Source organism: Anabrus simplex, chromosome 8 (assembly GCF_040414725.1).
Source record: "Anabrus simplex isolate iqAnaSimp1 chromosome 8, ASM4041472v1, whole genome shotgun sequence".
NCBI lineage: Eukaryota > Metazoa > Arthropoda > Insecta > Orthoptera > Tettigoniidae > Anabrus > Anabrus simplex.
This window is the reverse complement of record NC_090272.1, coordinates 199,417,063-199,444,097: the sequence shown is the minus strand read 5'-3', so window position 1 is coordinate 199,444,097 and position 27,035 is coordinate 199,417,063. Positions and strand designations below refer to the sequence as shown.

The 27,035-nt window shown below is 39.8% G+C and overlaps 1 protein-coding gene across 1 annotated transcript in view; it reads right to left on the bottom strand.

The window, feature by feature from the left end:
* LOC136878971 (pre-piRNA 3'-exonuclease trimmer) overlaps positions 1–26,117 on the bottom strand; it is a 203,888-nt gene extending 177,771 nt beyond the window's left edge. The window contains exons 1-5 of the mRNA XM_068228903.1: positions 26,051–26,117; positions 25,710–25,912; positions 19,622–19,856; positions 15,845–16,141; positions 8,313–8,523 (exon numbers count right to left, since the gene is read on the bottom strand). Coding sequence (XP_068085004.1) covers positions 8,313–8,523; positions 15,845–16,141; positions 19,622–19,856; positions 25,710–25,840 — 874 coding nt within the window. The 5' untranslated portion in view covers positions 25,841–25,912; positions 26,051–26,117. The remainder of the gene's footprint in view (positions 1–8,312; positions 8,524–15,844; positions 16,142–19,621; positions 19,857–25,709; positions 25,913–26,050) is intronic.
* Positions 26,118–27,035: the final 918 nt, after the last annotated feature.

Sequence of the window (27,035 nt, the reverse complement as noted above, 5' to 3'; positions counted from 1 at the left end):
ATTTATTCTATTATCACCACCTATTCAATACAAGCTACGTGGATGAAATCTACATAATACTATATACACTTCCAGGGGCATGTTTCGCCTCTTGTTAACGGCACCATCAGGCTGTAGGTAACCTTAAGGTCAAATGTCTGAAACATTATCTATTCATACATGGATTAACGTGTATATAGTATTATGTAAATTTCATCCACGTAGCATGTGGCTTGTATTCCATAGGTGGTGATAATAGAATAAATTATTTTTGTGATAATTTGCTTAAGTCAGTTTCAATACGAATCATTCATGAGAACTGTCTCTTGCAAAACTGAATAAGACATAAATAATCAGAAATTGCATTCTCTGTAACTTTTGTTATGTAGTACTTTTCAATATGACCATTAAGATAGGTAATTAAAAATTAAATTTTTGGCACCTTCCCCTAAACTACCATTTCGAACAGAGTGAATAAAATTATTTATAGCATAGACTGTAATTCCTTATTCCATGACTTTACATAAAATTCTGTTCGCCATTTTCTCGTACCTCAGCGCTGATATGGACTTAGCGCAAAAAAAAAAAAAAAAAAAAAATTCATGAATGTCTCATCATAGCTGGTACAGTAAAAATTTATCAGACATAAATGATAGGGAATTTAATAATATATAACTTTGGTTATGTAGTATTTATCCCTAGGGGCAATAATAACATAAATATTTAAGAATTAAATTTTAGGCCTTCCCCTAAACTACCATTTCACTCAGCGTGAATAAAATTATTTATGGCCTAGATTGTAGCGACGTATTCCCCGACGTTATATACCGATTTTCATTAAATTATCTTCAGCCGTTTTCTCGTGATGGGCCTGCGTACGTACATACATTGCAGAAAATTAAAACGGGCATTTCCCCTTGTTACTATGGTCACGACCGGCACGGACATATCATTCTTTTTACATTCTGAGCAATGTACAGGCAAAACTGTTATTTTATTTATATTGAGATAAATTAAATTTAGTCAGAATTGTCTCCAAATGGCTCCTAAAATCTCTAGAAAAGACACTAGTCGTTATCATTGAAATTATGTCACTAAATTACTAAGAAAGCGACTAGTCTCTAAAAACGACCAAAGAAGATGGAATCGACTAGACTGATGTGAACGAACACGAACATAGCACACGAGAACGAGAGACTGACGATCGATATCCGCGTCGCGATATACAGGTTTCAATAAACATCGCACATTCGCGCACATTTCTTGCATTAATAAACATCGATATTTCGTTTGAAAGTGGCCAATGGGCGAAGGACTTCCGGCCACTGGCGTAAAAAAGCTGAAATGGCGGGATTTGAAAACAAATGTTTGAAATTCACTAAAAAATAAGCTAAAATCGGGAGAAAAGATAGAATAATCGGGAGGCGGGAAAAACTGTCGAAAATCGGGAGTCTCCCGCCTAAATCGGGAAAGTTGGCAGGTATGCATCTGGGATGGCGCTGTCTTTTCAACTCGGATAATCTTCTTCATGAACCTTGCTTTTATTCTTTCTATTCTCATCAGGTCTCCGATCTTCAGCTTTTCCTACACGATCTCAATTCCATATGTTATCACTGGCGCTACTGTCGTCTTGAAAAGTCTCATCGCCGTGCTAATTGATAGGTTTGATATGTTTTGGATGCTGTATGAGGCTCTGATTGCTGCTGCCGTTCTTTCTTGAATATGTATACCAAAGGACGCCACCGTTGTCTTTAGTGTTATTCCCAAAAATTTGTAATTTCGTACCTTTTGTAATGGCTTTTGGTGTAATGTTATGTTGTCTTTGGGCATTGATTTCCCACCTTTTCTGAAGGTCATTTGCACTGTCCTTTCTTCATTTATCTGTAGGCTGTTTTCCTGTTCTTTGAAGAAAACCTAGATCATCTGAAGGAAGTACTCAATCGCCTTCGTAAAGCTGGATTGACTGTTAAGTTATCCAAGGTAGCCTTTGCTAAGCCTTCCATGTCATTCCTAGGGCATATTGTGTCGCCCGATGGTGTTTCTATTGATCACAAAAGAAGTGGGTACAATTTGTGCATTGTTAAAATATTTATTGTTCCAAATCGGGTTTTGTTCTCTGATCTAACACTTGCATGAACATCAGCATTACCATCACACTTCCATCCAAGGCTTGTATTGTAGTTGAAAGCAAGTACAAATTTACTTATCTGTTGACCTGCTAAGCATAACGCATGTGAGGATTTTCTTTCGAGGTTTACTCCCTTAGCCTTTGAAGATCCCTCTTCTCTACAAGGCAGTGGTTTCCTCTTCTAATTTCCCCAGAGAGGATGGGTTGCCTCATCCGCCATCTTTGCCATTCCGAAGGTCTGTTTCTCTGCCTAAGATGCTGTTAAAGGTGTCGTTCTCTATATGCGATTTTCTATTTTACGCAATAAAAATATCACACGAGAACACTTTTACGTATTCTAAAAACAACTTTATTATCGCTACGAACTTATCCTGTCAGATGAAGAAAAAACAATCACTCGTCACAAAAACAATCTACAAAGAAAAAATATATATGTTTCACATCAGAGACCTAATGGTGCTGTTCCTTGACGCCATATTGGAAGTCTGTGTGTCCGTACGTCCGCACGTTATACGTCCATGGACACGAAACATAAATATAATAACATAATAATTTCGGCTCATCATAAAACTTCAAAATACGAGTATTGAAGGTTTTATCATAATTAGGATACCTGTCCTACGACAATTATTCCCCCCTAAAACCTTCAATACTGATTCCGGACCTTTCTGTTTCTAGGTCTTAAATTATACCTAGAGGTCCCAATCTCCATGTCTTCAGTTCTCTCATCCTCCAATGTCGGTACCGACACATGTTGATCCTCTCTGGAGTTCGTGTCCTTCTGGGGTCCTTTAGAGAGTTCCCACTCGCCGGTCCCTCCGCCTTCTGTTAGGGGTTGGGGTAATACCTTTAATTCTGACGTATGCACCTTCGTCGGCGGCATAGTTTTCAGAAGATACACACCATTTCCCAACTTTTTCTCCACCTCAAAAGGTCCGAGCCATTTTGGGGCCATCCCAGCGTGGAACTTTTGATGCTTGTTGCTGAGGGGGTGGTTTCGACGAAGAACTAGTGTTCCCGGTCTGAGCTCCGTTTCTTCCGGTGTATCGTTGTTCTCGGCTTCTCTCCTGGAACGCTCTTCGGCTTGGCTATGTGCCTGTTGCATTCGCTGCTGGTTATGTACATACCATGTATCAAGACCCTCCGGTTCCTCCTCTCGTCTATGTATGAAGTCCCAGTCGCCGGTTCTCTTAATTGGACGTCCAAGAAAAAGTTCTGCGGGCGAGAAACCTGTGACGCGATTAATCCGCTGTCTGATGGCCAAAAGGGACTCATGTAGTTGTTGGTCCCACTTGGTATGTTCTTTGTCAACCAGGTAAATTCGGAACATCTTCTTCAGCTCCTGATTTCTCCGTTCGGTTGGATTCGCTTGTGGGTGGTAGATTGGTGTCGTCCAGTGTTCGATTCCCCATTCTAACAAAGTTTGCAACCACTGCCTCGAAGTGAATTGACTACCATTGTCTGTGAGTATACACCGAGGATATCCATAACGACTGAAGACTTCTGTCCTTAAGAGGTGTATGATACGTCCCGATGTAGCTTCGGGAATGGCGAATGCTTCCACCCATCTGGTGAATAGGTCAGTCACCATGACTATTCCCGTTTTTCCCCGAGATGTCCTAGGGTAGGGTCCCATAAGGTCAATAGCGAGTACCTCCCAAGGTTGATGGGGTCGTCGTCCTCTCATGCTGGTACTCGCCTTCTGATTGTTCGCCTTAGTGCGAGCACAGATAACACATGCTTGAACGTAGTTCTTAATTTCTTGACGCATGTGTATCCAGAAAAAACGTCGCCGAATCGAAGAATATGTTTCCTCTTGACCAGGATGCCCTGCTTCTGGATCATCATGATATTTATTCAAAATCCTCGTGGTTTGCGACTTCGGGATGACGATGACCGGGGAAGATCCAGACAGATGTGAAATGTATTTGAGTATGCCGTCTTCGAGTCGGAAGTTCTTATAGCACATCTTAAACTGGACTGGGACAGCTTGACGATTAGTGCTGCGTTTGCTGATCCAGGATTTCATTCGGTTACAGGACATGTCCTCAGTTTGCCATTTCCTTATTAATTCCAAATCGATCTCATTATTCCTTCGATGGATAGCAAGAAGCACATGATCGGTTTGAGGCCCTTTAGCTGGCAGAGGGATCTCTCTCTCTAATAAATTCGTCGCTGATACCTGCCCGTCCTCAGGATTTCTTGATAGGCTATCCGCCGCTTGATTGGTCGCCCCAGGAACGTGACAAATCTCGAAGTCAAAGTCGGCAAGGATCAAGGCCCATCGCATGAGTTTGGACTTCGATCCAGATACTTGGTTCAACCACTGAAGTGAAGAGTTATCCGTAAATAGCCTGAACTTCCTTCCCTCTAGGTAACCTCTAAACTTCCCGACAGCCCACACCACTGCTAATGCTTCCTTCTCGGCTGTACAATAGTTTCTTTCGGAAGCAGAAAGTTTCCTACTGGCATACTCAATTATATCCTTGCTTCCTCCTTGTTTCTCATGAAACAGTACAGCCCCAAGACCGACGTCACTCGCATCCGTCTGTAAGCAGACCTCCCGGTTTGTATCCAGATAGGCTAGATTTGGAGCATCACAAATAGCTCTTTTTATCTCCTGGAAGGCTGTTTCTTCCCTCTGAGTCCATTTAAATAGTATGTTCTTGTTGAGGAGGTCGGTTAACGGAGCAGCTTTCGTCTCAAAGTGCGGCACAAAACTACTGTACCACCCGCAGAGGCCTAAAAATTGACGTACCTGGCGTTTCGTTCGAGGTCTTTCTTGTTCTTGAATGGCCCTATTCTTTTCAATTTGTCTCTCTAATCCCCTGTCCGTCACTACATGACCTAAGTACTCCACCGAGTTTGATGCGAATTGACACTTCTTGACTTGGCAAGTAAGTCCGTGGATCCTCAGTCTTTCTAATATTCTAGCTAGGTGTTCCAAATGGTCCGAAAATGTCTTGCTATATACGAGGATGTCATCCAAATAGACCTGACAGAATTCCCCTGTATATCCTGATAAGACTTCGTCCATCAGACGCATAAAGGTGGCTGGAGCATTCTTAAGACCAAATGGCATGACTCTGAATTGATAAAGTCCTCTTGGGGTACAAAAAGCAGTCATCGGTCGAGATTCTTCTTCGACTTCGACTTGCCAGTAGCCAGAGTTTAAATCGAGGGTACTGAAGACTTTTGTCCCACTCACTTGCTTTATCAGGTGGCGTAGATCCGGCATGGGGTAAGCATCGGACATAGTCTTGTTATTAACTTGACGTAAATCTACACACAGTCGGTAATCCCCACTTTTTTTCTTAGGCAATACTATCGGAGAAGCCCATCTTGATACCGAAGGCTCAATCAAACCTTGGTTCTCCATTTCCTTGACCTTCCTTATTACAAATTTTCGCTTATCTGGGTTCAGTGGGTAGGGCCTTTGTTTGACTGGTGTATTATCCTTGCATGTTATTTTATGTTTTACCGTTGTAGTAAACCCGATTTTATCAGTGATGACCTCCGGGAACTTATTCAGTAATTTCTCAAGATTTTCCTTCTCCTCCACCTTCAACGGTCCTGTTTTCAGTTCCGCCCATACCTTGGGTTCTACTGTTTGTGACTCGAGAGCTTTATTTTCAACCCATGCCAGTCTACATCTTTTCCTATTACCAAGGAATATTTCATTAGCTGTGTAATCTATCACTACCCCATATTTAGTTAAGAAGTCATGTCCTAAGATTATGTCAGGTATCAAATCCTTGATAACCTTTACTGGTATGTCTATGACTTCCGAGGAGCATTTGGCTCGAAGGAAAGTACAACCATCAATCTGATAATGTGTGTGACGAACTGCCCCTCTGACTGTTTCCACCTTATCAGGACGGATGGGTTCTAAAAATTTAGCCACATTCATGCTCACAAACGAGTGTGAAGCTTGAGTGTCAAGGATAGCGATTACCGGCTTATCATCAATCGTCAAATTAATAGCCGGGTGGGGTGAACTAGGCTCATCACTACAAATTTGACCAATATATTTACCTTCCAGCCAGGTGTCATGTATCTGGGGATGCTTCATTCCGGAACCCTCCTTTCCCCAGCTCGAACGGTCCCAAGCTAGTTTTCCGGACATTGTCCCTTAAAATGCCCGATCTGCCCGCAACGGTAACATTTCTTGGGTATCTCCGCTGTTGAGATTTTCGTTCTCGAGGGATGGTAGCTGGTTTCCTCGTCCAGTTTTGCTACGATGTGACGGAGCTCTTCAAAAGTTTTTGGTTGTGCCACTTTAATAAGTGATCGTACCTTATCATGTAGCAGCTCGATTATATAAGGAACGCTCGTGTCAATATTTTCTTTTTCATGGACTCGTTTAAATAGTTGGAGTTTTTGAATTATGAAAGTTCCTGCTCTCATCCCACTGGGTTGTGTTTCAGTAAGGAACTTCTTTTGGACCGACGCTTGGACAAACTCTGAGTCAAATTTCTGGATGAATTCCTTCTTAAATTCCTCCCAGTCGAGACTGAGCCCTTTTATATTCTGCCACCAAGTCCCTGCTGATGCTTTTAGTTGTTGGCTGACAAGTTGTAAGTATATCTCCGTAGGTATATTCGTCCTACCTAGTAGAGATTCTGATGTCTTTAGGAATACTTTAGGACACTCTTCCAATCTCCCATGAAATTCTGGTAGGCTATCTCTGATTACCTTGGGATCGACCGGTATCCCAAGGGAAAGGTCCTTACCTCTGTTAGGTTGACCATTGCCTACGGAAATGTTTTCTTCCAGGGTTGAAAGTTTTCTCTTAACCTCAGATTCAAACTTCGTAAGTTTCCGGTCTACTTCGGTTTTAAACTGGTTGGATTTCCGCTCGATTTCGCCAATCTTTTTTTCGACTTTGTTTTCCAAGGTATGCATTTCATTTGCTACTTTGTCTACATCTAATTCTACGTTGTTGATTTTATTATTAATTTTTGTAATATCTTCTTTCAGATCTCTTACCAAGGAATCGATTCGGCCTTTTATCTCTTCAGATTGTGTCCCGATCAAGGTAGTTAGTTGCGTAAGCATCCGGTCGTTGGCTTCCTTCTCCGAGACGACTTCAAAATCGAAGCTACCTGGGTCTTCTTCATTTTCGATCAGATCCTGTCGTAGTCTCTCTTGTAGTTCCGACTTGCTCCCGGCCGTCGGTAACCCTCGGGATATCAGCGCCTTTCGTAAAATCACGACGGTCATTTGATCAATCTTCATCATTAAACTTCCAATGTCCTGTCACGGTCGCCAATTTGTCGTTCTCTATATGCGATTTTCTATTTTACGCAATAAAAATATCACACGAGAACACTTTTACGTATTCTAAAAACAACTTTATTATCGCTACGAACTTATCCTGTCAGATGAAGAAAAAACAATCACTCGTCACAAAAACAATCTACAAAGAAGAAATATATATGTTTCACATCAGAGACCTAATGGTGCTGTTCCTTGACGCCATATTGGAAGTCTGTGTGTCCGTACGTCCGCACGTTATACGTCCATGGACACGAAACATAAATATAATAACATAATAATTTCGGCTCATCATAAAACTTCAAAATACGAGTATTGAAGGTTTTATCATAATTAGGATACCTGTCCTACGACAAAGGTCTTCATCCGTAACCCTGAGTATGGGTTCCATGCTATACCCCATGAGACAGGGTCCCTGCCTGAACTCAGTTCTCCTTCACATCAGCCTATTGATGTGGAGGATACCCACCCCACCATTTAGTGACATCCCTGTCAAATCCCCGGATGCCTCGCCGATTGATTTCTGTGCCTTTGGTCCCCTGAAAAGAGGGTTTTCTTCTAGACTATTGAGGGTCTTTGGGAAGTTTGCAAGGTGGTATGGGACAATATTCGTCTTCCTGTACCCTGCTGAAGACTTTTACAGTGGAAATTGAGATGTAAGGCAATAGTTTATGCCCGTAACTATCACATCGAGCACAACCGGGGCTGGAGAAGAGGAATCGCCTAGGACAAAATGTACATCAAAATCGTCCAAACTTAACTGGGGCAAGCCTCCATACAACTATACTGAGCCAGGATCGAACTTACCAACTCTGGCTCAGAAAGCATCTCAAAAATCTACAAACTCCCCAACCTAAACAAGCCTGGGTGGCTCCAGTGATGCCAAAAATAACTGGAAGAAGCTGAAGAAAGTTGTTCTTATACTCACTTGGAAGAGGTTCATAAAACTGATTGTACATCATCATAAGGTCCAGCAACATATTGTGTCCAATAATAGGCTTTTTCAAATTAATCAGCAGTTTATATATCCTTGAAAAGCCAAGAAAATGGTTTATGAGATTTTCCTGGAGACTCTCCTCTGCAGCAACATCCATTTCCAGTTCTTGTCGATGTTCTCGAGAAACTACTTCTACCTGAACCTACAAAATAAAATAAAACATGAAGAAATTACTTTTATCTTAAAGATTATCATAAGAAAAACCATCTATCCAAGGCAAATGTGTAATGATATTTGGTATGCTGGAGACCAGTATAACAAGTAGCACAGTAACTGAAAAAATTAGTACATCAAAGATAATAATAATAATAATGTTATTGTCTTTATGTCTCACTAACTACTTTGGTGGTTTTCTGAGACACCGAGGTGCCAGAATTTTGTCCTGCGGGAGTTCTTTAACGTGCCTGTAAATCTACCAACTCGAAGCTGACTGAGCCAGAATCTAACTTGCCAAGTTGGGTTCAGAAGGCCAGCACCTCAACCGTCTGAGCCACTCAGCCTGGCTAACATCAAAGACAAAAAGCTAGGAATTTGACTGGCCTTAGGGACAACAAACTAAATCCCCAACTCTCTGGAAGTGTGCTAACTTACAATCAGCAATCCAAACACACTATAGGAGTGTCAGAGGGGGTGGCTGTTTTAAGGGGAAAAGAATGAGATCAACATCCTCCCCCACTTTTTTTTCTCCGAGCATTTGTCCAGCTCAGTAGCGTCCGGTATTCTGCACATGGTTCACCGTTGGCACGATCCGCCACATTACCGGAAGAGGGAGACCCAGACTAAAGTGGTTGAAAATGATCAAGAATCTTTCTTTCATACATTCCCCGCTGTTTCTCTTAACCTCCATGTCCAAGTTCATTATTATTCTCCTAAGTAAGCTATCCTCAGCTATATATCTCATGAACTCATCACCTAAGCCACACACAAGAGAGAAAGAGAGAGAGAGAGAAAGAGAGAGAGAGAGAGAGAGAGAAAGAGAGAGAGAAAGAGAGAGAGAGAGAGCGCATGTGCTTCATCAAAGAGGGCACCCGGCCGTAAAACTGGACCAAATCTACTTCCACCACAGTTTGCTCCCACAACTCCATCCAGGGTGTGGGAAAAGCCGTGGAAGAAGAAAAAAGCCAATACATTTTGGCTACAAAGTCTGCTGTCTCAATACTCCTCATGGTTATCTAACAAAATTTGACATTACCAAGGTAAAAATCCACATAGGAACACTCCAAACAAACACATTCAGGAAATGTGCAGCTCCAACGGTATCCCTGCCCATGAGCTTCCTGACAACGTACTGAGATTGCTTTTCTGATTGTACTTATTTGCAGGAACACCACTTCTATAGTATGTGAAAAACTGAGGATAAGGAGAGGTCAGTACAATTTGAGAAAATAGAATGCTGAAGAACTGCTTCTAAAGTGATGAAAAGAAGAAGAAACAAGGTACTTATGACTTAGCAACAACAACCTGTTGAGTAACTGTTGCATCTCTGTTGTGCGCTGATTCTATAACTCAATAGTCACAATTGCATCTACTACAGGCTATGGCAAACAGCCACCTTGTAGTGTCCAGATAATCATCAGGAAAAAGAAAGAAAAAGAGAATTTGTGTAGAACAGACTGATATTTTTGGAGCTTATAAATAGGGACAGAAGGATGGACCAAAATGTCTCCTACTATCTGACTGGTGTAAGAGGAAGGAACTGGTTGTGGCCCATCTTTACGAGGTTGAATGATGCTGTTGTGCATAACATATGACAAATCATAAAGAAATCTGTAGTCAATATGACAACTAGATTTTCGTTGGTGTATCGTACAGACTATCTTTAGAGATATCAAAGTAAGCCAATAGGATCCGGACATCCACCCCATCCCATGAGCAGCACCAACCTGAGCCAAGTAGGTGATGACATAAGGATGGATGGAGACAGCCCTTTAATGGAATCCTGCAAATAGCAGGAGAAACTTACATAAGTGTTGTGCACACTCACTGCATGAAATTCAATGTTGGACTATGTATCCCAAGTATAATAATAATAATAATAATAATAATAATAATAATAATAATAATAATAATAATAATAATAATAATAATAATAATAATAATGTTATTTGCTTTACGTCTCACTAACTACTTTTACGGTTTTCAGAGACGCCGAAGTACCGGAATTTAGTCCCGCACGATTTCTTTTACGTGCCAGTAAATCTACCGACACAAGGCTGACGTATTTGAGCACCTTCAAATACCACCGGACTGAGCCAGGATTGAACCTGCCAAGTTGGGGTCAGAAGGCCAGCGCCTCAACCATCTGAGCCACTCCGCCCGGCTATCCCAAGTTTTGTATTCTTCCATACATCTTAACAAATGTCACATAAAAGACCTTGTTATTACAACTAAACGATAGAATTTTCAGTTCAAAACTGTAATGTATATGCTTATTAATAGAAGGATTAACCCTTTTAGTGCCAGGCGAAAATGTAAAGATGAGGTCAAAAAGTGCTAGGCCGTTTAATGGAAAATGTAGGCTTTCGTAAGAGAGAATGTAACTCCTCTGTTTTTTAAGATATGAAAGTGAAACTTGATCAACGGTGTGCAAAACATAGTCATCTAAATTCAGGATAACTTTCAGATCATGTTGAAATTTATTAATCATGTTATTAATTAATGAAATAATTTATTAAGGAAAATGTCCGACTCCCTGGCTGAATGGTCAGTGTTGAGGCCTTCGGTTCAGAGGGTCCCGGGTTCGATTCCCGGCCGGGTCAGGGATTTTAATCGCGTTTAATTAATTCTTCTGGTTCGGGGACTGGGTGTTGGCGTTTGTCCCAACACTTTCCTCTTCATATTCACACAACACACCATACTACCAACCACCACAGAAACACGCAACAGTGATTACATCCCTCCACGTAGGGTCAGCGTCAGGAAGGGCATCCGGCTGTGAAAGTGAACCAAGTTAACTTGTGCGACACCCGTGATCCCACAAATGTGGGAAGAGCTATAGTAGAAGAAGAAGAATATATTTAGGGGAAAAATGTTGGAAAATTTGGTAATTCCTATAACCACACATTTACAAATGGAGTAAAAACGAACATTGCAGGGCACACATACATAATACAAGAACCAAGAAACACTTTTATTTGGTCTAAAAATATCTGCAGGGGTGTCAAAAAACCTAAATTCTAAAATCTAGCATACTGACAAATGCACTAACAATGGCAATCACAGAAGTAAAGACAATTAAATAATGACAATGAAAATAAACAGCCGTATAGCTAGTGATTTTTGAGTCAAGTGGTGACCTCTCGAATTTCACGGACAGTGATTCCGATCTTGGTAATGATTTTGCCTCAGACAATGAATTACTGCGCAGATGTGACTGCAAATAACCAAGCAAGTGATAGATGATGATGATGATACTAATAGTGACTGGGAAGAAAGGAATGTTGACCTGGACAATCCTGCACAGGCTTCTCAACATTTCCTGGACTCATTAGTTCTTTAATTTCCTCCTCTCTTGCACTCTGACACCATGTTTTTACGAGTCGCATGTAAATGGTCGTGTAAACAAGTCAAACTTTAAAAATTTATACTTTAAACATCACTTGAGATTATTGATAGACAGAAAACAAGAGAATGTTGTCAGAACATGGTACCATGAACTCTCTTTAAAGGTGGTGGCAAGATAAGGCACCACTGTCAGTCTAGAAGCCTATCAAATAATAAATTAAGCATCTCTCAGAGCGATGCTGGCAAGTCTCGTTCATTTTTTGAGGATCGCTCACAGCAACTCTGGCACTAAGAAGGTAAAGTATTCTCAGCCACAGTGATATACATTCTGCATTTCAAATGTTTGTGCCCCTCAATATGTACCCATAACTAGAATAGGTCATTACTGTATTGTTATTCTTTTACAAAGATGTTTTAAATAAATGCATTCTTTCCTATTCAAAATTATTGTCTTTAATTCAAATAAGAGATTGAATGCCGTATTTACTCATGTATTAGATCCCCCTTTTATTTTTTCACTTTTACAGCCAAAACTAGTAGGGGGGTGACGGGAAATATGCGATAATCCCAAATTTTGTGCAGAAAACACGTGACTTCTAGGCTATAAAGAGCTATAAATTGTACATGTAAACATTCTACACTATTCTTTAACAAACTTTTGAGTGTATTTGAGACATATTGGCTATTTTCATTAGAAGGCTGTATTTCTAAATGTAAAAAGACAACAAATGGTGAACATGAATTTTAGGCCTACATACAAGGTAAATATAGTCGGTTTTAGTTACTCATATCACGTCATTCATTTCTCTCATTAATCCCTCTGATGAGGTTGACGTCAGGAAGGTCATACGGTCGTAAAAACTCGCTAAGAAGATTCATCTCACTTCATACTCAACCCCGTAGAGAAAATGGATGAGAGGAACGTATTATCATATTATGCAATACTGATAAAAGAGAACTTAGTGGCCAGTCATTTGTCTTTGTCAGTTGAGCAGTAGGCCTACCAGACAGTAAACCTGAGTAAACCTGATCACTACCTTCATTTCAATTATTATCTTGTGCTGCCAACTTTCCTGCTACCGGCGTGTCGTCATTCTAAATGACGTCATCTTCACTGCCATGTTGTCAGGCATGCACTGCCATCGAGAGCATTAGAGGTCCCGTCTTTTTGAAACTTTTAAAAATAGTTTTGTTCCTGGCGATAGAGTCCAAACAGTGAGAATTTATTTCCAAATGGTTTCTGGAGATAGTTTGTGATATTCCCAGATGGTGTACGTGTAGCAGAAGCCACCCCTTCCGAACAAATCCGTGCTGTAGAAAGCGTGTCAAACCAACAGCTGATAACTAGCACGTTACGAATTGTACTTCCGATAGAATACACAGTAATTGGAAGCGTTCTTTGGATAACTGAGGCTGTTGAAAACCAGATCCTTATTTTTAAGTATATTTCACGCTTGTCACTTCAAGATTTACCTAAATTGCTGAAATTTAGACAACAGCGACTGCACTGTTTAGGTTAGGTATGCTATCAAGTGCCCGCATAATGCCAGAAGTTCCACGACAAAAAGTATGAAAATAAATACCAGGAAAGTTTGCCGCATTTATCGATATCTACAGGTGTGGTGAATATGCATTTTATTATCATAATGTTTGATTTTGTGGGTTCGTTGTCCCCATTTTATTTATAAATGCATAGTATGTTTTGTTTGGAGCCTCCAAAAATCGTTAAAAGTGGGGACCTAAAATCAATATTATTATTATTATTATTATTATTATTATTATTATTTGTTGGGTACGTTGCCAAGTAAAACAATCATAATGATTGAATTGTTCTTATCACGTTTTAAATCTACTTCTCTCCAAAAAATACCTATATTGGCCCGAGTTACAAGATATTAAATGATCTCGCCTGCTACATTAAAATAGCAAAAAACATGAATATTTCTTAACTATAGACATGCCCCCCATGGAGTGGGGTTGCATGTACCATTTTTACCACATCTCTACCTTCTTGCCATTCTTAAATCTCGGGCAGTATGCTACCGGGAATCAAACTCAGGCTCCCAAGAACGGCAGCTAATTGTGCTAACCTTTACGACGGCGTACATTCTTAAGTTACAAAAACAAAACAAAAATTACAACATGACTGATGCGTGCTTGCAATGCGCGGGTCGGACATAAAACTATTCACCTATTTGTGCAATGTCATCTGAGCTGCAGTAGGTCTACGCTACGGAGGTGGTTATTTCTTAACTATGAAACACAGATATATCGCAGGATTTCAATGCATGTTTTCACTGCAGGTCGTATGTACGCAACTATTCACAAATTTGTGATGTCAACAGAGCTGCAGTAAGGCTTGTACCTGGTTTGAAGCCGAATCGTTCTTCTGTGACAAATTAAGTTGGGGGTCTTGTATGCACGATTTTTTTTTTTTTCATTTTCTTTGTCTCAAAAAGCCAGGGGAGTCTAATACGTGAGTAAATACGGTATTATAATATTTGCAAACAATGAAATAAAATAATTATAGTTCCTTTTGGGGAATTTACTTTTTGATATTATTACACTATTTGTCCATGTCGTTATTTCATGTACCTTAAGTACAGGTTGCTGACATTTCAAATACATTTCAGTGTTGCTTATCAAGACAACTGATGTACCCCAACTCAATCAGAGGTCTAAGCAGCTAAATTCCACTATAAAGGTGGTCTCTATGCCTTGCCTTATATAGTAACTCCATCCCAAGGCTCATGCAAGCCTCGAGGTCATCTTCAGAACATCTGGAATGTGTCTCTCACCTGGCGCTCGGACGGAAAATTTCCGTTACCATTCAGTGACTTGGAGGGTCCTGCATTTTTACGTTTATTCCTGCATACTTGTAATTTATGTATAACAGGCATCCAAGAATTGCTAATTTTGAAACCTTCCATTAAATTCATGTTGTTCAGGTATGAAATATCCGTGTCTTGGTTCTTTGTATGACAGATATTGTTCTTTGGGTCCGGTAGAAATCAGTCACTTCTTTTGGCTACGCAGCAGATACCGTAACTACATTCAATGTGGTTAACTGTGGTAGTCTGTAACTCTATGGTGCCTTTAACTGGCTGTACTAAACTAGCTATCTTCCTGTGTGGCTTGTAAATGGTCTTAATGATATTTATGCATAATCTTTCTAATCTTGTCTGCCAAACATTTTATGCAGAGCATTGTCCCTGTCTTTGGATGGGTCAAGACCTCCTCCTATGTATTCATCTTCACATTGAATGTAGATGTGGTATCTGCTACACAGGCAAAATGAAGCAACTAATTTCTATCAGAACCAAGAAACGTCACACCAGGAACCAAGGAATGGAAATTCCAGCTGTAGCTAAGCATTCCTCTGAAATAAACCACAACATTTATTTTAAAAGAACTAAGATTTCATCAGCTGTGGCCTGGAATCTCTAAAGAAAGATCCAAAAGGCCACAGAAATAAAGAAGGACTAGAACAACATGAAATTAGATAAAGGTTACAAAATTAGCAATTCTTGGATGCCTATTACACAAAAGTTACCAGTATGAAGAAGAGATCATGAAAATAAAGACACTACTTCTGCCACCTAGTTACAAGAATAATAACGTCAATTTCCCATCTGGGCAAGGCACAAATCCCTGATGTTCCAAAGATGGCCTCAAGGCTAGTGTGAGCCTGGAAATGCAGATATACTGGTAATAGAAGACAAGGCATGCAAACCAGCTTCCTAGTTGATTTTAAAGTTTGGGCATTGCGATTACCTCGGTTCAAGGTGTATGTAAGTCACCTTGATAAAGAATACCGGAATGTACTAGAAACGTTGGCAACCTGTACATAGGATATATAAAATAAAACCACCATCCCATAGCAATATACACCAAGTGATAATACAATAAAATAAAATACTTCAGATCTTCCCAAAATTTGAATACTGCATCTTACTTACGCATCCAATATCAGTATACGTCCATATCACTGGAAATCTTTTCCGAAGTTCCTTGTGCAAGACATATTCCATGAGCATGCCACCCTGCAAACCCATGGGAACAGGTACTTTAAGACGGTCCCCTTGAACAGCAGATGGAAACCATTCTGCAACTCGAGAACAAGCAGCTTGAAGTTTACGTTCATCATCCATAGACAAAGTACGTTCCAGATTTCTGAACAATGCTCCAGCCTTTAGTTCCTTGCGCACTTTCCTCTCTTGGTCAGCATTTAGGTAAGGCACTCCCTCATATACAACCTAAGCAGAGGAAACATGTCAGCGAATTCAGAAGGGACATTATCCCCAAAGAAAAATGATAAAGTAAATAATACACAAGGCCAATACCAAAACAAGTAACAGCTACAAAGAGTATTAGTATCTCTGATCTTGAAAGATGTCAAAGTAAGGTGGTAGCAGTGACGGCAGCTGTGGTGGTGGCGGAAGTTGTCTCAAGTGGAAGTACAACTTGGCAACCATCCTCTCTTAACAAAGGGTCCAAAAGTTCAACTGCAGGCTATGTCAATAGAGGATAAAGTAAGAACGGTGGTGACCAGTGTTGAAAAATGGACTTTGCTGTGAAATAAAAAAATGGGGGGAGGAGGTCGGATAGGCAAGATAAGACTGAAAAAAAAAAAAAAGGAGCAGATATCTCATGTTAAGGTTGGGTGTTTCCCTACAACTGAGCACTAGTTAATGTCTACCTTTAGAATTTCTAAGGTCAATAGGATGAGAAGATGGGATTGAAACATTCATAAAACAATGTAGTCTGATGGAGACAGTTAAGCCAACACAGTATTGAATAGGTGGACCTTCTCATCCTTACACACCAAAATGAAATTAATTTCATATGGATGAAGGAGATTCTCAGAGAAAGTGAGGAGGTTGATGGCCATGGCCTATATTAGGAAATGTCCCGGCATTTGCCTTAGTGCAGGAGAATGGAAAACCACAGAAAACCATTCTAAGGACAGCCAACGCTGGAGACCAGAATGCAGAGGCGTAGAGCCACGACAGAGCCACGGCCACCCCTCGAGTGCAGAGCCGTTAAACCACGTGTGATGTGCCGGGTCACCTTAATTTTAATATAAATAAATACTCGCTCATTTCCCTCTCCATAAACAATATCTCTTGGGCGCCAGCCTTTAAACTTATGGTTTGAAGACGATAGTTGATAATTAAAAGTAATAAGTAATGAGACTCTAAATACTCCCCAGAGGTGGGATGACAGAACACTAACCATTAAGTACACACTATCTTGGAAACTAACGATCATTAATAAGAATTTATGAAAGAACCAATTAAAATAACGATTTATTAGGATGATAAACGTGACGGCGTATTTACAAAACTGAACTTATGAAAACAAAAGAAAAACTGAATTAAATAAAATTTAATAAAATGAACTGTTACACAGAGACTTGCAGTAATTTATACTATCAGCTCACCATTTACAGATTCTGGTATCTGGACACGTTCGATGTAGGAGCTGTTGTTTGATGATCCTCTCGTACTGCTGTTGTCATCTCTCGTAAGTACTAGTCCTATTTCCGATTCGTGCATTGCCCACTAACTGAACAACGACTTTCCTGACCTTAACACTTCCTATAATACTCATTACATAATGTGGTAATGAGCCCTAATTTCAGTATCAAAACCACCTTGGGTTGCATTCATGGAGAGAGTACACTTGTATTCTTCTGTATTACAGAAATGTAGCGTAACTAAAGATATAACAAAATGATCTGTTTGAGACAAGTCAAAAACCGGTCTCTCGCTAACTTTATCTGTTGTCATCAAGATAGCCAGTTCTCAATGAGTGTAACTTTGAGTAGTAATACCAATATAAATAGTCCGTTATTGGACATTATAAATTTTCCAGCTAACTCATTCCTGGTTACCAGCGTTTCACCCCAGTGTGCTAAGTTGGGTTCATCAGTTGGTAAATAGCACACCCACCAAGACGCATGGCTAGTGCATACCGTGGAGGCCACTGCGTAGGCTACCTGCAGCCACCAGCAGTACCAATGCACTATGAGAGACTTTCTCATATTATCAAAAATTGATGCCTGCCTGGCCATCAGATGATACAGATGTTCGGTACAAATATTTCGGTTTCCTTATGGGAATCAACATCTATATCAACTTTGAGAAGTGCTCTACAAAAATGCGAAGTGAACTAGTAAACTAAACAGAGAACCTCCTCTTGTTGTCTGCCCTATCTTCTCTCGTATAATAAGAACGACAAGAAAGGCCTTCTTCCTCTATCATGACCATCAGATGCTAAGACGTTCAGTAGCTGAGACGTTAAGATGTTTCAATGTTCTCGGTTGTCAATGTATGTAGGCTCCAAAATCTTACTCCATCTACCATATCACATGATCCAATAAGATCTGATGTTCTATCCCTTCTTCTTTCCATCGCTGTATATCCATCATCTTGTTTTGTAACATTCATTCACATACATTGAAAGTTTGTGCACTTTGTAAGCATCATGTAGCAAAGTTCAAAAAGCAGGAGTTAACAAGTTCTAACTGTCTCTTCAGAATATGGAGGGGACTAAGCAATTTTGCAATCTCGATGATCTCCTTTTCCTGGTAAAGGGCTAAAATTAGCGTGGCATGTCCGGTCACCTGACCTCGGACTACTGGAAATTTACTGCAAGCTATTAATGCAGATGATGATGTAATACCTTACTCAAGACTTAACTCGTTCATTTTTTGTTATTGCCGTGATACAAAGAAATGAGATGATAATGTGAAATAGATGACTAAAAACCCTATATATAAGCATAATAATTTAGAATGGCCTACCATAAATTAAATATATACATCTCTCCAATTGGTTACACAGTTCGATAATTTTATATACATTCTATAATGTTCGAGACATCACACACAGACAAGCCGTGACCACCTGTAGGCCAAAGCCCACTCTGCAACCGCCGACCTGTTGTTTGTGTACTACTACTACTACTACTACAAGAATGTTTTCCTTCCTCCCCTGAAGGGGAAAGCGGGCCTCTTAGATGGTGACGCCGTCTCTCAGGCCAGGAGATTTGTTACAGTGAAGGAGATGTGCGGAGAGGGTGAGAGGGTTGGCAGCCGTGGCCTATACTAGGAACTGTCCCGGCATTCACCTTAATGCAGGAGAATGAAAAACTACAGAAAAACATTCCCAGGACAGCTGATAGTGGGGAGCAGCCCCTCTCCATCTCTCGAATGCAGAGGTGTAGAACCACAGCAGAGCCGCGGCTACCCCTCCTCTGCTCGGTTGGTCGATCGGAGTGCAGAGCCGTCGGACCAGCTGAAGCCCAATCTACAACCACTGAGATTGTTTGTGTATTATACGTAGGCTACATGGAGCTACAGGCTGTGCCAATGCATTATGCATTATGAGAAATTTGAATAAGTTGAGTGGAACTTTCAAAAATAGGAGAGACCACAATATGAAGATAAAGCTCAAATTCAAGAGGACAAATTGGGCCAAATATTCATTTATAGGACGAGAAGTTTAAGAAATGGCTAGATAAAAATATTTATGGGGAATCTGCCCCCTGGGTGACAGCCCTAAATGCAGATGACTGATTGATCGATAACCAGTTGCATTACTAGCTTCCAGTTTGGGAATATTTTACCAGGAACATAACTTTAGTTTATAATCCTGTTAAATTTTAGCAACAATCCTAATCTTAACAAAAAACTAAGTTAATTTATTTTAAGTGAATCTATAATCTCTTACCTTGTTGAAATCAAATTTGTATTGACATAAGTATTCAAGAGATGATGCCTGACATAGGAACTTATGATCCAAAGATGATATTGATCTGGGGAACACTGGAATGGTGAAAGTATGAGCAATGTACTTATTCTCCTCCCTGCTGTAATTGAATGCTGTGATACCAACTTGTATTGCAATGAACTCCTCAATATTAGCCTTTGCAAGTGAGTAGCGTTCGCTTCCTGCATCGAACAAGCTGAAAAGATAAACATAGTCAATTAATAAGATGCATAGCATGTAATTTCATGTACCGTACCTTGAAAAGAAATTTCCCTATACAGTAAAGAAACTAACAGCTTGCAATTCACTATAAAAGCTTCAAGTAACTGTTTTTCCGTGCTGAGTGGCTCAGACGGTTGAGGTGCTGACCTTCAGACCCCAACTTGACAGTTTCAGGGGCATTGGTAACGAGTTTTTCCCAATAAACGGTCAAAAATCGTAAATCTGTTTTTTTTTTTTGCGGGAAAACATTTTCTGAACCATTAGGAAGGAGGTACCAGAAATTTAACTTGATCCCCCCTCCCTTATAGGCTGGACAGCCATTTTTCAAAAGTGGTGCGCCATGCTTCAAGCCTCATAAGCTGATCCGGCACGCCCCCTCGACACTCCACAATGCATTACAAAGTATTCTTCCTTTTAAAAGGGTATTTTATGTTTGAATTATGACTTTAGTGAAGTTTACGTAAATACACCTAGCTTGTGCTGCCATCTCTGGTGTATTTTGTCAATTATATACAAGTAAAAAAGCAATTTTTATAAAATAATTATAAAACTGTTGTTATATGCTGCTGAGTTTCTCAATATTAGACATTATATTTTAGTGTCCAAAATAATCCCATAAACTATTATATTACGATAATCCTGCGTATTTATTAATTCCTTTAGAGTTGGCAGTACCATGTGCTACCTGTCTAAAGTCTGTTTGTGGATTTGTTTGAAAATAAAGTAGTGTTCAGCCGTACCAATTTCCATTTCTTGGTAAAACAAACATGGATACATCAAGTTCACGATGGTATCCCTCTAAAGGAAGATCTAATAAAAGGAAAAAACTTGAGGCAGCTCGTGAAGGCCTGAGTAAGAAAAGGGAGTTTAAAAATCAGGTAGGCCAAACTGTTGCACAGTCTACTACTGATTTAGAACCTAGTTGTAGCAATGCTACTGTTGAACAATCTATCACTAATTTACAGCTTAGTGGTAATAATGCTGCTTTGCATAACACACCTAATGAAAATCAATCAAATCAAACTAGATCTGAGCAGAAATTATCTGCAGTTTCACCTGTGCTGCTAGGTCAGAGTGATTTGAGCTACATGCTAATACATAGTGGCACTTTTCAGGATTTATTTAAAAAAATTGAAATGTCCTGAATGTGACCATGCTAGTCTAAATGTTGTGGTAAAAGATCAGCTTGATTTGGCAAACAAGCTGCATGTAATATGTAATGCATGGAAGCGTTGTACCAACAAGGTGTATACCAGTCCTAGGGCCAAAGTACAGTGTAAATCCGAAAGGCCTCCCTTTGATGTTAATAGAAAAAGTGTAGAGGCTTTTCTAAGTATGGGGCTAGGCCTTAGATTTATGCAAAGGTTCTGCATATGCATAGGTATGCACTGCATGAACTCCAAGACATTCACCAGCCACATGAATGGCCTAGCCACAGAGGTCATATATGCAAAGATGAAAATGCTTAGGCAGTCCAGAATGATTGTTCGCAAAACACATGAGGATGTAGATTCTTCATTAGTGAATGCCAGTGTCATAGACATTGCTGTGTCTTATGATGGTACATGGCACAAGTGGGGCCATACATCATTGTATGGCATTGGCCTGGTAGCTGACATTTTGACAGGACTGACATTGACTATGAGGTTTTGTCAAAATTTTGCCACTATTGTGTCACTATTACTAATGAAATGGATCTTGATACACCAGAATTTATGGTGCTTTCAGAGTATCATAAAAAGAAAACGTGAATGCTGTAAAAATTATGATGGCTCATCAGGTTCAATGGAGGTCACTGCAGCTGATATAATGTGGAGGAGATCTCTTCAGGAGCGCAAGATGTGATACACTACTGTACTCTCTGACGGAGATGCTAGGACCCACCAGCACCTGAATGAAGTTTCAGTGTATGGTAAAGGTGTAAAAATAGTAAAAGAGAAGTGTGTTAACCATGTGGCAAAAAGAATGACCACAGCATTTTGGAAACTAAAAATGGACACTAAAGACATAAAACTGGGTGCTCGTGGCCCTACTAAACTGAATTTAGAGAACATCAAGAAACTCACATGTTACTATAGACAGGCCATTCAGAATCATTTACCAGATGTACCTGCCATGAAAAATGCAATATATGCTACCCTGTACTATTACAGGTCTACAGATCACAAACCAGAACACAAAAAATGTCCTCAAGGAACAGATTTTTGGTGCTTCTACAATAGAAGCATCGCCCGTGGCGAGACTCCACAGAGCCATACCAAGATGTCTGTTCAGTTGTCTGACAGCATGTTATTAAGAATTTTGCCTGTCCACCAGAAACTAGCAAGCAATGAATTGTTAGCTCGCTGTGTCAGGGGAGGGACACAAAATTCCAATGAGTGTGTGCATTCTCTCATTTGGAAAAAATGTCCAAAAGAAATGTTTATTTCTAAAAGAAAAAAAAAACGTTGGACTTGGGAGCATTCAGTGGTGTTTCTGAGTTCAATATGGGATGCTCTGCCACCCATAAACTGAAATGTGTGCTAAGAGGTAAAGAATATCCAACAGCTTCTTCTACAATATGTCAGCGTCGTGATATTACCAGAGTAAACGAAAGCAGGTCACGGGTTAAACAAAGGAAAGGGGCACCACATGGCACAAAATCAAGGAAATTGTAACAGGAAGCTGCTAAGAAGAAACAGGAAGGGGAAACTTACAAATCAGGAGCATTCTGAACCTCCAGGTAGGCAACAGAGGTTTACTGTAGCATGTCAATATATTAAAATGAAGTTTTCTCAAAACTACATTTTTATTTATTCAAAATGATCCACACGCATCACATTTTGTCTGAATTGGATGAAATTTTCCATTTATGTTCAGAAATAGACAGTGAACAAAGTTACAGAGCAAAAATTCAAGTTTCTTTATTCTGAGTCAAGAAAAATAAAAATTTGTAGGGAAAAAAGCCATAAAATTTTAAAAAATCATTGTGTGTAATATTTAATATTAAAAATTATTACAACTAAATCTTTGAGTTACTTGAGATATCTTTCTGTAAAGTTCTTAAGCCTGTTTGAGGGTATGTAATATCAAATTACTAAATTTTTAATTGCAATGCTAATGCATGTGGGAGATTTTGATTAATACATGATTAGCAAAAATAATTTAAATAGAATGCATACATTTTGCAAATTAATTGAACAATTTCAATGAATCTTGTGTACAGGTTAGTTTCTAAGTTTTAAGTCAGCTGTCAAAACTTCAGGAAGTTCGCTTCAGAAATGTGGAAGTTTGAAAACTCAGTACCAATGTCCCTTCAATCCTGGCGCAGTCCGGTGGTATTAGAAGGTATTCAAATATGTCTGCCTCATGCTAGTACAGTAGATTTACTGGCACACAAAAGAAGTCCTGAGGGAGAAAATTCCAGCACCTCAGCATCTCCGAAAACTGCAAAAATAGTTACCGGGATGTAAGTCCAATAATATTATTTAATAAGTGTTTTGTCAATTGTTCCTATTTAGTACCAAAACAAGTGGAGACTGTAGAATATATCCACGGAATACCCCTGCCTGTCATCAAAGCTGACTAAAAAGGGACCCTAGGGCTTTCATCTTGGGAGCGCAGGTTGCCGACCACAGGTCCCCTAGCCGGGTATGACATGGTGGTAAAACTTAACTACCGGTAACAAGGATGCAAAAGGGAGGTAAGGAATCCAACATGCTACAACTCACACTAAGACATAACATACCGCAGAAGGCTGCCAACTCAGTTGTGGCTAGCAACAAGACCAGTGGTCTGGTTTGATTCGATTATGGGCTAGTGACATGACAACGGTCCATATTGGTAAGATGATTGGTCTGGATAGGTTATACAATTGGTCTGCAGGCAAGCAAAGGGGAACACTAGATGTAAGACCCCAGGTTACTTCTGAGAAGTGGCCCACAGACCTCTAAATTAGTATTCCCTGCAACTGTAGCCTATTGGCTAGGGAGAAGACCATTAGTCTGGATGAGTTAAGACCACTGACAAGTAGAAAGACCACTGGTCTGGCTAAAAACCTGTGACTTTCACGCCTGCAGTACTTCACATATTCACGTTGCAGATACATCTGGAACACACCAGGATACTTGCAAACTTCATGGTTTTATTATTTACATAGCTCTACTGCCACACATGATGCGAGCTCTATCAGAAACAATAATAAACTGCTCCAACAAATAGGAACGTAAAACGTGGTCTCATTTCCCAGACTGACAGTCTTCATGTTCATTTTTCTATGCAAGCAGAAGTAATTCTAGAAGTAGGTTTTTGGGTCCCTAGCAAACATAAAGTAATTATCTCATCTCTACTAGGTCTACTTCAGATATTTTTGTATGATTTTCTGGCTCCAACACCACACACACACACACACACACACACACAGGTCAATAAAGTGCTACTGATGCTTCCACTTACTTGTGTCAGGCTCCTCACCTTCATCATTTCATATCTGACTTCCCTTGTTCAACGCTTGTTCTTCTCCAACTCCGGCGGTATTAAGTTTGTGAGGTATAAGGGGTCCTTCATATTCATGCCCTTCCTGGCTCTCCCCTTTCTTTTGCTGATAATTTCATTCTTCGAGGTGTCAGTTTACTTCTGTTTAGTGCTAATATAGGATAGGCCTAGTTGCTCAATTGTACTTCATCTTAAAACAAAAACCACCACCATCACTAACAAAAAGTTTCAATGATCTGTTTTACTGTTAGCCCCCGTTAGAATTTAGCTGATAAATAAAGTGAAATCAAAGGGAACCTAAGTCCATAAAGAGAAACAATAAAATCCACGGGAAGATAGCTTAAACCTGCATTACAACCGCATTACTCGTCAAACCAATTCTGTACACTGTGGAAAGTGTGAGCAGTGCGTTGCATATAGGCCTAGGCCTAAAGCAGTAGAACTAGAGATCTGACTAATCACTTTATTTTGAAAATTAGGATGTAAACATTTTTTTAAGTTTTACCTCGTATTACATGTAGGAGAGATAGAAATGTTTAATGTCACTGCTGAGGACTCACCACCAAGCCCTAAATGGTAACTTTACTATTATACTAAAATATAATCAAATTCGCACGATCAAGTCCTTCGCGAGAAGTGAGCGAGAGAGAAACAAATGACAGTGCAATCGCGCCTGGATGCGTAGCGCTCGAAAATGTAAGGTGTTCTGAACTTTTGCCCAGATGGAACAGTGGTGTAGATCTCCCAAAAGACTCATTGACAGAAAGTAAAACGAGCCTCAATACACGACTAGCCACAAATCAGTTTGTTGATACTACACTGGCCGCTGTTTGCATATTCACCTAATACACATGCGACAAATAACAATGGAAAGTTATTTTTGAAATTGGTTGGAGAACTAATCATACAAACTTAGTGATATCCCTTCTTTCAAAATAATAATATTTTGGCCTGAGTAATATAAAGAATTAAAATGGTTATGATTAAAATAAAGTTGGAGAAAAGTTTCAGCTTGCTGGAAATTCACTCACCAATTCCTGTCTTACTTAAGTAGATACATGCCGTTGCTACGACAAATAAAAACTCGAAAATATAAATAGATACAATAATCCTACCTATAAAGATATAACACTTGGTAAATAAATGCCAGCAACAATGAACTTGGGAAGTACAAGAGTGTCACAGGAAGCAGGAACAAATCCAAGGAACACCAAGACCTTTCATACGGTACTTACAGTATATATTATCACGTAAAGACGTACAAAGAAATGACAACTAATATTTGCCCTCTATTAATTATAACAGATAAAACAACTCTGGTGAACCGAACAAACAATAAATGTGCAATTCTTACCTCAATTTCCGTTCTGAATTTGAAACCAAACCAGTGAATTCGTTGTCAATTGCAATAAAAGCTGCCTTTTGAAGAACACCTTCAACTTCTGGATATTTTTCATCAAAGCTGCCTCGGAGTATTTCACACATTGTCAACTTCAAGCAAATTATACCACGATATGTACACAAATTTAATTTGCCGCTAGCGAAGTATCACATAACCTATAAAAGTGATAAGGAACATATCCACTAAAACATCAAATCTCCTTACGGTAAGCCTATATACAAAGTCAATATTACATTATATGAAGTACTGCACTAATATGACGCACATAATGCAAAGAAACAAGAATGACATACACAAAAGTCTTGTGAAATTACCGATTCCACTACAGCATGTAAAATTATACAAGAATGAAAGCGTCCATATTGCTTTCAAAGATTATAATGTGAAGTTGTGGTTATTACATCAGCCAAAGTATTAAAGACATGCCACTTTCCAAAATCAAAAATAACTCCGTCGACATTTCTCGACGAAAACGCAAAAGCAAAGAAAGAGGCCTTAACAGCGCTACATAGAGCTATAAAACAACCCAATGCTATTCATTTACAGCATTACAACGATACCAGGAAACAATACAGAGAAAACGTGAAAAGAGCAAAAGAAGAATTTAAAAAACGTGAAGAACAGAAGATGATAGAAGAAGCAACAGAGAAGTGGTACAAGGTACTAAACACAAAACAGTCTCATTTCCCGAAAGATATACCAATGAATGTATGGGAAGACCATTTTTAAAAAAGTCCTTCAAGCACGTGAAACACGACCAAAAGCGACAAATGTTATAAACCAAACCAAACTCCATGGCACTACAGCCCGTGAAGGGCCTTGGCCTACCAAGCGACCGCTGCTCAGCCCGAAGGCCTGCAGATTACGAGATGTCGTGTGGTCAGCAGGACGAATCTTCTCGGCCGTTGTTCTTGGCTTTCTAGACCGGGGCCGCTATCTCACCGTCAGATAGCTCCTCAATTCTAATCACGTAGGCTGAGTGGACCTTGAACCAGCCCTCAGGTCCAGGTAAAAATCCCTGACCTGGCCGGAAATCGAACCTGGGGCCTCCGGGTAAGAGGCAGGCACTACACCACGGGGCCGGCGACAAATGTTATGGAAGTGCATTTTGAACCTTTCACTCGAACAGAAATAGACAAAGCAATTAAGAACACTCAGAACAATAAAGCATGTGGACCAAATGGAATTTACTATGAACATATCAAAAGCACGGCGCTATACTTTTTAGACCTATGGAAGGACATCTTTAACGAATGCCTGAAACAAGGTACAGTGCCA